We start from the raw sequence: 10,414 nt of genomic DNA, 5'->3' as shown, positions 1-10,414 counted from the left end.
CTAACCTCAGCTGTCGTCGTCCCCCACCCACCCTTTTTTCCCCTGAAATGGGATTTCTCTCTAGCTTTGGAGCCTGTCCTGGAACTAGCTCTTACAGACTAGGCTGGCCTTGAACTCACAGAGATCGCCTGCCTCCTGAATGCTGGGATTAAAAGTGTGCGCCACCATTGCCTGGCTCTGTCCCTTTTTATTACCCCTAAAAACCTGCTACTTTCTGTTAGGCTCCTGACAATGTGAGCTCCTCGGGTACAAGCACCTGTACTTGGTTCATGCCTTGGCATCTCGGAAGGTTTGCCAAGTGAACAAGAAGCATCTGCCAGGCTTACCACAGCACTTGAGAGAGCACAGGCAACCTTTCTGTTAAAGAACAGACTGACACTGTTAGGAGTGCAGTCTAGCTGACAACCCACACTGCTCCACTTTACAGGCTTTTGAGCAATCAGGTCTCTATCCCAGGCTGGCACCTAACTCAGCCTTCCAAGTGCTAGGATTACAGACATTGTGGATTTAGCTCAGTGCTTGCTCAGGCCCTGGGTTCAGTTGTCAGGAGAGAGAAGGAGTTACAAAACCAAAACAACAAAAATTTCAAAAACACCAAACGCTAGGATTACATTATAGTGTGACACTATACCCAGCTCTGATACTCCAGATCATGGAGGACGATGTGGGGTGGGGTGACTTAGTACTTGCAAAAGTTTACCATGAGCAAAGCAGAGTGAGGTGACCTTGATGGTCTCTAACATCCACATGCTCTCCCACGGGGAAAGCCAGACTCTAGGGACTAAGGGGCTTGCCCGTATAGAGAGCAGGCTGCTAGGGCTTACTGAATAGTGTTTTGTTCTATCCTGATGTCAGCACAACTGAAGCCATCTGAATGTCTCTGTGACTTGTACAGGTACGAGGCCAGCTGACTTCCAGTGTCTAAGCTGTGAGTGCCGAGTGCTTACCCCCAGCAAGTTTTTGGGCACGTAGCCTTCCCGGTCCCCGAGACGAGCCCACCACCATTCAGTCTCATTTTCATCTTTGCGCCTCAGGATGGTGATGGCATCCCCTTCATGGAAGGACAGCTCATCGCTGTTCTGGGCCTCGTAGTCCCACAGAGCATACACAGTGCCTTTGTTCATCACTCCCAGCTTCTCCTGTACCCCTGAGCCAAAAAGAGATAGATTTTAGCAGAGAGGCCAGCAGAAGTAGGTAAAGGTGAAACAAAACTTATGTCAAGTCATCAGGTAGGGAGCTGTGACTGCATTGAGTACCAACAAACCAGCTGCACATGGTGGTTTGCACCTTGGTTGTTGTAAGCATAACATCACCCAGGGTCTACTTCAGGCCTATGCCATCATTGCTGAGAAACCTTCTCTTAGCAGGAGCCTGTGTGACAGCAGCCTCTTCCTCACATGGGCTGGGTTTCCCAGGGCCCTTGTTCCTGCCCAGCTTCATTAATGCCCAGCACTTTGTTGCCTGCCTTTGTTGTGGGAGTTCAGTACCCACCGTAGTTTGGCTGTTATTGCTTGTATCACCAAGTCAAACACAGTAACTTCCCAGGGCTATATGGAACCAGTGACTTGTAACTGCTTAGCAGAGGACATGGTTGAGCTCCTAGATTCCTGACACTGGGTACAGCAACTTAGTTGGGACATGCCCTTCACTTGCCAGACACTTGAGGTGTGTAGATGCCCCCCCACCCCAAAAAAAGAATTTCTCTGCGTAGCCCTGGTTGTCCTGGAACTCACTCTGTAGTCCAGGCTGGCCTCGAACTCAGAGATCATCCTGCCTCTGCCTCCTGAGTGCTGGAATTAAAGGCGTGCACTACCACCATACCCACTCCCTCTGAATCCAGGGCATGCTTACTCAAATCCTTCTAATATGATTTTTGTTTAAGGCAGAGTCTCACTATGTAGGCCAGGCTGTCCTGCAACTTGTGGTCTTCCTAAAGCTTTCAAGTGGAAGATTTAGGTTTGTACCACCCAGATACAAATGGGATTTTCAGATGTTTAGGGCGAGTGTAAAGGTGACCACTTAAGCATGATCTGCTCCCTGAGCCAGATTTTAGGCCAGATATGGGATGCAGTGCCGATTAGCAGGGGAAGCAGCTGAGGCACACGAGCTTCCCTACGTACCGTACAGAAACTGAGAACACTGGATGTATCCCTCTTCCATCTCTTCACACTTATCTGCAGCAGTCTCAATGTCACTGATGGTGGAAGCAAAGATAGCGGCTCCACTTTCCACCAGTTGCTTGCAGAGGTGGACACTGTTGCAAGAGGCAGCACAATGCAGCGGTGTCCTAGAACCAGAGTGGGACATGTAGAGTCTGCACCACCCAGGGCTATTTGGCCCCTGTGTGACACAAACCTCCAAGAATTTTGATGAAAGTACCACACCTTTGTGTGAAGCAGGTTTATAGGTGTTTTGTTAATTTTATGTGTATGGGTGTTCTGCCTGCATGGATGTGTGTGCATCATGTGCATGCAGAGGCCAGATGAGGTTGTCAGCTGATCTGGGACTGGAGCTACTATTGTCCTGTAGGTGCTGAGAAGCAAACCTGGGTCTTTTGGAAGAGGATCCAAAGCTCTTTAACCACTGAAGCATCTCTGGAGTCCCAAGTTTCTACTTTTTTTTTTTTTTTTTGTTTGCTTCTTGAGACAGGGTTTCTCTATGTAGAACCTCTTGAAACTTGCTTTGTAGACCAGGTTGGCCTTCAACTCAGATCTACCTGCCTCCGCCTCCCAAGTGCTGGGATTAAACTGCGCCACCACCTCCTGACTCACGTTTTAAAAACGTGTATCATTTCTTTTTGTAAGCTAGGGGAAATGAGTCTCTGAGCCCTTCCACTCCCCACCTCCCAGGGTTCTCACCATCCATCACTGTCAGCAGCATTCACGTTGACACCAAAGTCCAGCAGAAACTTCACAATGTGATGGTGGCCGGCACAGACAGCATTGTGCAGGGGCGTGATCCCTTCGTCATTGGGTTTGCTAGGGTCTTCCACCTAGGACACAGAGCAAGTGAAAGCCAGTCCTTCAAACTTCCAGCAGCATATATGGGAGTATGGCTCACCTCGTAGATGATCCTCTGCACTAGATCAAACTCTCCTTCCAGGGAAGCATCTAGAAGCAGCGCTAGGGGGTTGAAGCGCACTCTCAGCCCATGCCCAGTTCGTTCAGAGTTAGGCTTCTTCAGGTTGGTCCGTTTGCTCTGTGTAGGCAAACAAGTGTTTCAGTGTCAGGTGACCTACCTAAGGTAAGGACCAATCCAAGACTTTGCTGTGGGAAGAGGTGCCAGGAACTAAGGCAGCAGCTCTCCAGGAGCAACCCTGGCGCCTGCCCTACAAGGGCCTAGCCATCTGTAGAATAGATGGCCAGGGAGGCTGCCAGCTACTCCTAGGAAGGTTAGAGGGAAGGAGCGAGAGCTATACTGCTGAGCCACAAGTCTGCCCCTAGGGAGTCAGCTCATCCCACTGACCCCATATCAGAGATTCCATTAAGAAAGCCTTTTGTGGGCTGGGCAGTGGTGGTGCATGCCTTTAATCCTAGCACTCAGGAGTTAGAGGCAGGTGGATCTCCGAGTTCATGGCCAGTCTGGTCTACAGAGGGAGTTCCAGGACAGTCAGGGCTGTTACACAGAGAAACCCTGTCTTGAAAAACCAAAAACGCAAACCTTGTGTGGATTCCTTGACATGATCCCAAACCCTTTCTGCTATGTCAATACTGACCTCCACAGGGAGGCTCATTGCTTCTCTCCCTGTCTGTCATTCAGATGTCAGTGCCAACAAGCTTACCAGGGCACCATGTGCTGTGCTTTGAACTGTCTGGTCTGTGATCATCTGACTATCCCGTCCCCACATCTAATTATGCATGCAAGGGCATGCATGGCTTTGGTTTAGCAGGGATACCCACCGCAGGTGTTGCTGAGGGATGGATGACAGGGGAAAGAGGTGCTGGAGGGACTTGTTCCTCCTCCAAAGGAGCCTCAGGCACAGGACTTGGGATCTGTTCTGTGGAGGGCACTGTAGCCACGTTGTTGTTATTGTCTTCAGCAGGCTCAGCAGTTTGATGAGTTGTTTGGGGGCTAATGAGCTCCTCTGGCTCAGGGGAAGGTAACTCATTATCGTTGGCATCTGAGGATGGGGCAAGCTCTTCGGGAAGTGGGGCTGTGGGCCGGGGAGGGAGAGACTCATCCAGGTTGCCATTGGCATTAGTATTTCCATTGTCCACATCAGCTAAGGTGCCCACAAAGTCCTGTGAAGGGCTGGGCTGGTAGAAAGGGGTACCCTCCATGCCACCAGCCAGGGTATTGAAACGTTGATACAGCAATTTCTGGATGTTGGGCCCTCCAGGGCCCTCCGGCTCTGTGATAGAGCTACGCTTCTTCAGGGGTCGGGGTGCATTGGCCAGCTTCCTGCGGAGAGCCTCCAAGTCCGCATCACTCTGATAACGAAGTGGTGAGTGCACAATGGGTGTCAGTTTGGTGGGACTGAGTGGCCGTGGCAGGCTTTCCACCGTGCTGCCTTCTCCAGGTACAGGGGGCCCCTCCTGTTCTGGCTCTTTCTCAGCACATTCTGAAGGAGGTTGAGGCTGTGTTGTGCCTGGGCCCAGTGACCCATGAAGAAACGGCAAGGGTGATGGAGATGCTGACCCTGACGATAGGACAGGCTTACCATATACTGGAGGAGAAACAAAGGACAGAACAATTTCATGCTGGCTACTATGGCAGCATCTTTTCCCTGGCCCTCCCATGATGACATAAGCTGCTATTGCTGGTGGGTTCTGATTTTTGAATCCTCAGCAAACATTTTCCAAGACCATCCAGTCACTCCCTTTAAACTGAGTTTTATATATGGTTCCAAGACTGGGCTTTTTCCAAACAAAAAATTGTTGACCTGAGTTTCCACACTCCAACAAAAGTCTGCTTAATTTTCTGACCAAGGAAAAATGCCAAATCCACTAAATCTGCATCTGAGCCTGGGGCTGACTCAGGCAACATGAAGATACTTACCTCTTTGTAGCAGGACGCATCTGACCTGTGGTTCAAATACTTCTCCCATGACCAGAACTGTGTCCATAGATCACACTACTTGGGAGGTCCTTAGCAGGTGATGGCTAAAGACACCCAGGGATCGAACTACAAGTTTGGATGCTGCAGCACTGGCCTGGCCAATAGAACCTTCCAGCTAGGATGGGAAACTCTTCGACCTCCATGAGGTATGTAGAGCTGTGCTGTCTCTTCTCATCTGCCTTTCTAGGTGATTGGTCCCTGTTCAATCACCACTCCAGACTGTCCCTCATGGAAGCTCCTCACACTGCCCATACCCAGGATGCTGACTTAGCAATGGCCAGCAGGTTCACCCCGTAACCACTGGATAACTAATGGCATAAGTTATCCTGAAGCAGGAGAAAAATGAAATTCCGCAAGTCTTACCTTCTGGATTTACTACTGAGTGATATGCGGATACCCAGGCAGGAAGTCAGAGTGTGATTGTCTGCAAAATTACTCTGCATTTTGTCTCTTATTTTCATCCCAAACTGACACCTATACTTTATGTAAGAATTGTTTTATCGCAAGTAGCATGCAAGAACACAGATCTTAATTAAGGGATAACTACCATTTCAGAGAAAGTATACAGCCAGCATACCTGCTTTAACTGACTTATTTAAGGTGCCATGCACTGGTGGCTGGTAATTCTTAGGTGGTGTGGCTTGCTGGAGGTACATGGAGTATATGGAACTTGAATTTACTGTCTGAGGTCCCTTCCTGGGAGACTGTGGCCTTGACCCTTTATCAGCCAGAAAAGGCCTAATGGCCACTGTCAGTGGAAGCTCAGGTTTTCCGTCTCCAGTTGGAAAGGCAGGTGGCCCTGCTGGAGGGTATGTGGGACTTGGTGGCACTGAGATCCTCTGCTGAATCTGCTGCGAGGAGCCAGGCTGGGGAGCGTTGCCTGCAGGGGGCAGTGGGGCAGGTTTCTGTCGACTTGGTGGACCTGCACCAGGTCTGGGCAAGCTGCCTTCTTTCCTCCTCTCCAGGGAGCTTGTTGATCCTGGGCCCAAGGGCGCAGGACTTGGATATGTCCCATAACTTGGGGGCAGTGGCTTGCCTACACCAGGGATGGGAGGTGGCCCTTTGCCAATCTCGATGCCCTAAATTTATAAGAAGAAAACACCAAGTTACTCTTTGGAAGGTTAAACGTATTTCTATCCATTTACAACAGCACAGAGTAGGGTTTATAAGCCTTCAGGACGTAAGACACACCACTAGGCTCGCTACTCTGCACTTGAGTATGCTCAGGCCCCTGAGGGCCAGGAGCTGTTTGTGTAAGGTGGACAGTAACAGAGCTGCCTTGTCTTCATGCTACCTCACACCCTTGAGGTGAAAATCAGCACAGCAGGGAAACTTGCTGAGACCTACCAGCTTTTCTGTAGCTCCCAGTGCTGACAAAGGCAAAGGCTGGCTGGAGATGGCGCCTTGCTTTAGGGCCCCCTCCATGCCTGAGTCCTTCCAGTCTCCACCAGCCATCTGAGTTGGCTTCACGGAAGCAGAATTCTGCTTTAATGTCGGCCAGTTTCCATCATTAGCTGAGAAGAGCATAGGATAAGGAAAAAGACAGTGCTGGAATTAGTTGAGCCAGAAACAAATACACCACCGGGACTCCATTACCTACATCGTCAACCAACATCACAGACCTCTGCATAAGCCCAAGGAGGGACCTGGGCTATCATCTGGCCACTGTGACCAGGACTCACCAACACTGCAGCAAGGGCTGCATCACACTGGAACAGGTTAAGTCCCACATCCCAGCACAGAACACAGCAGCACTTAGCCATCAGGCATTACTTATACACACAATCACATACAGCGGTAGGAAAAGATTTATCATTTAACTTCATAATAGATTTGATTTGTATGATTTCCATTATTAGAATAAAATTTCTCCTTTTATGTGAGCAATTCTTTCCTTCTAAAACAATCTGTGGCCACAAGAGGCCAGTCCAAGTTCTTTCTGATTGAGTAGCAGCAGGAGCAGCAGCTAACATTTGTTGTAATGATTAGGAAGCCAGTCATCAACCCCAAGTTTCCAGGAAATTCAGAAAAGATGTTTATTACAACATTTTTCCAAACCGAAAAGAGGTGCACATAAGGGGACTGAAACTGCGGGTCAACCGTGTACCTTTACTTAGGCCTCTGCTGCTCTTTGACAGGCACAGGTGTGGGCCGCCTTGGCTGCCTGCTTCCAATCCCATAGCAGCTAGGCATGCGTAGGAATTAGCCAGGGATGAGGGATAACAGAGCAGCAAGAAGGCATCTGTCACAACTGCTTCAAGTCCTAAGTGTGAGTGGCTCCAGAATGTTCTGCAGGACCTGCATGCTCTGGCTGGTTCGCGCCCTTCGGTGACTACAGTGCTAAGTCGCAGGGCTCCAAGACAGTGTTGCCCAGCACGGGAGAGGGTGAGACATTTCAGAGCCTTTGCTTAAGTCTGTCGGCCTCTTCCTGACAAGTGTGTGAGCTTTCACTCCCTTTTGGTTGGATGACTGGGAGTAGGGCTGTACAAAACTCACTAGAAGCACCTGGGTGAAAACTCAGCTTACTGGAAAAGCAAGGCCAACTGGAGGCCCATGGTGTGAGTAGGTGGGCTGAGATGGGATTTTCTGTTCTCGGGGTCATGGGAATATACATGGCTGCCCAGTAGCCTCAGAAATCCCACAGCAATGGGGAGTTTTATTGGAAGCAGTCATGAGAGAGGACCGAGAAACAATTTTTCTTCAGGTATCACAGGTAGCCACTTAACATTTTATATTGAAAAAAAAAAAAAAAGAGAAACAAGTCTCAGAAGTAACTCAGAAAATCCCCTTCACTCTTTCTTTCTCTGAGACAGCCTAGAACTTTCAGTCCTTCTGCTTCCGCCTCCTAGTGTGTGCCACTATGCCCAGCAGTCCACACACATCCAAAACATAACCCTTCCTGTGCGAGCATCCGTTACTTGGTGTCTAACCCTGTCTGCAGATGACTCTGTGTGGGCCCTTCCCCCAAATCCACAACTGGATTAGAAGGGGCAGGTGTTAGCACAGTATTGCTTTCAAGAGCAAGGGTGATTAGCAGTCCTTTGTCAGTTTGGAAAAACAAATTATGGTTGATTCAATCTGTGTTGTAGATCAAACGTGCCCCAATAAGGCTATCAGATGACATACAGTTTACAAGTAGGCTTGCTGAGTGCTGCGACGAGCTGCCATCAGGCCCGACGTCCAGGTCTGACACTGTCCACGTGCTGATTACTCTGCCTCTACTGTGGCCATCTGTGTAATAGAACCAGGATAGCCAACCAGGGGTCAGAGCCCCCTAGGGAGAATTCCTCATCCTAGCTCCAGCTTGGGTTCACACTGGAAACCTGAAAAGCTGTTTTCAGCTACAGTGGGAGGAATGAGGTTAAAGGCATCTTCTGGCAACCGTATGAGGCTACACAGCATTTAAGTAGGGAGTGGGAAACAGGTGACATTCTCAGCTTGGAACTTTTAACTACCAAGTCAGCGAAGGAGGACACAGCTCATCTGTCAGTGAAACATTTCACACACACCATGGATAGGGGACTCACACAACTGCCTACCAATGAATACCAGTGAGGACTGCTAAGACCTGGTCATAAAAAGCTCTGAGTGGGGTTCTGGCCCATGAGGGTCAGGGAAGCTCCACTGGCTATAGTCAGAAGGAGCCAGAATGGCAGATGTAGCCAAGCAATAGAGAGCAAAAATACCTGGTGTGGTGGTACATGACTTTATCCCAGCAAAGGAGAGGCAGGAGGACCTCTGTGAGTTCCAGGCCAGTCAAGGCCACACAGACCCGGTCTCAAACATAATCACCCCTCCCCACCAAAGGCAAGCAAACAGCACAAAAGACTACCACAAACTGGTTACTAATACCGGAGGTGGGGGAAGACTCAAAATATGGGCTTTATACCAGGAGAACAATATTTTCACAAATTTAATATGCCACAACACAAGTTCTCGAGTCTGTGTATACAGGCCAACCCTAGTCATAAAGTCTTACTGTATGGAAACTGATTTTTTTTTTTTTAAGACAGGGTCTCCTTGTGTAGCCGAGGCTGGCCTTGAACTTGCAGCCGTCTTCTTACCTCTGCCTCCTAAGTACTGGGATCACAGGTACATGTCACCATACATGTTTTTAAACCAGTAGGTTTAAAAACAATCACACTCTCTGCATAAAAGTCCTATGCCTGGCTGGAACACCATGCAATGAGTACTCAGAGCATAGTGCTGGATGCCTGAATCATCACACTGTATAACTGCAGAGACCAAAGAAAGGGTTATGGTTTTTTTTCTTTTCCTCTCCTGGACCTGACCTCTGGTGCTGGATATCCAACCCATGGCTTTGCAGCCACACCCATAACCCAACCCAAGTTTGTGGGTTTTCTGACTGATGAAGATAGAACAGCTATAGCACTGTCTGAAGGAAGGCAGCTCCTACCTAGCCGCAGACTCCTGCGTCAAAGCTTTTAGGGATAAAGAAGCCTGTGCTATATGCATCTTGTAAATTTTCATTTGTGGTTTGAAAAGCACAGTCAAGACCTTCAGATCAGTAAAGACAATTAGTTCTGGTTTTAGGGTTACACTGTTACTGTAGAGACCAGGAACTTGAGATGGGGCAGAGTCTGTGTTAAATACAGAGGTAGGGGCTGGTACCACTTCCACACCACTCTCTCCGTGTACTCCCCAGAGGAGAGGACTGGGGCGACCTACCAGATTTGGATCTTCCATGGGCGGCACTTGAGGCAATGGTGAGAGACTGGGGCTTTACGGGGTCCCCTGGGAGAGGAAATCCCCCAACACTGGGAACCTGGATGTAAGGACCCACAGCAGCGACCCGGCCAGATGTACTCAGGGGTGACTGTGGTGATGATGTGCCATTCACACGGCTCAGCTGCAATGAGGATGAAGTCAGAGTCAAGATTCTCTTAAATACCAAGTTCAGTGAGACTGTCAGGCTGGGAAAGGGAAAAGTCACTCAGCTTATAACCTGGGAGTCCCTTGCACTGAAAGACAAGCATGTAGAAGGGGAGAACCTGATTCATACTAAACACCTACCTACTGGTGAGCTACAAAAACAAAGAGTTGGCATGGTGACAGCGCAAGCTCCAATAGGGAGGGCTACACCCTGTTGTGTGGAGAGGTACTGGTCAAAGCCTGCTTGCTCTCTGAGTATAGCTTCAGACCTTCTCTGTTACTTACTCACTATACTCTCAAGCCAGTAGCTTGGGTTTCGTTGAGGGTCTGTGTCTGTATGTGTAGTTGGGATGAGAGTTATCATAAGAATGCAAGGCGAGGTGCTCCATTGACCTCCAGTCCTGACAGGGACCCTGCATTTCTGAGAGCAGCTCTGCTTTTATAAGAAAGAACAACCAGGTAG

At 49.2% G+C, this 10,414-nt stretch overlaps 1 protein-coding gene across 4 annotated transcripts in view; it reads right to left on the bottom strand.

Annotated features, from left to right (window-relative positions):
- Ppp1r13b (protein phosphatase 1 regulatory subunit 13B) overlaps window positions 1-10,414 on the bottom strand; it is a 74,288-nt gene that overhangs the window by 1,305 nt on the left and 62,569 nt on the right. For 3 of the 4 annotated variants that reach the window (XM_041633136.1, XM_041633137.1, XM_041633139.1), the window contains 9 exons: window positions 9,748-9,928; window positions 8,185-8,289; window positions 6,406-6,572; window positions 5,636-6,137; window positions 3,900-4,666; window positions 3,061-3,198; window positions 2,859-2,992; window positions 2,121-2,287; window positions 948-1,147 (listed from right to left, as the gene is read on the bottom strand). In XM_041633136.1, the coding sequence (XP_041489070.1) occupies window positions 948-1,147; window positions 2,121-2,287; window positions 2,859-2,992; window positions 3,061-3,198; window positions 3,900-4,666; window positions 5,636-6,137; window positions 6,406-6,572; window positions 8,185-8,289; window positions 9,748-9,928 (2,361 nt within the window). The remainder of the gene's footprint in view (window positions 1-947; window positions 1,148-2,120; window positions 2,288-2,858; window positions 2,993-3,060; window positions 3,199-3,899; window positions 4,667-5,635; window positions 6,138-6,405; window positions 6,573-8,184; window positions 8,290-9,747; window positions 9,929-10,414) is intronic. The other variant, XM_041633138.1, reaches the window with a different exon arrangement.

Source organism: Microtus oregoni, unplaced genomic scaffold (genome assembly GCF_018167655.1).
Source record: "Microtus oregoni isolate MIOR12 unplaced genomic scaffold, Mior012 000043F_ref0000047, whole genome shotgun sequence".
Classification (NCBI taxonomy): Eukaryota; Metazoa; Chordata; class Mammalia; order Rodentia; family Cricetidae; genus Microtus; species Microtus oregoni.
This window is presented reverse-complemented; position numbering and strand designations above follow the sequence as displayed.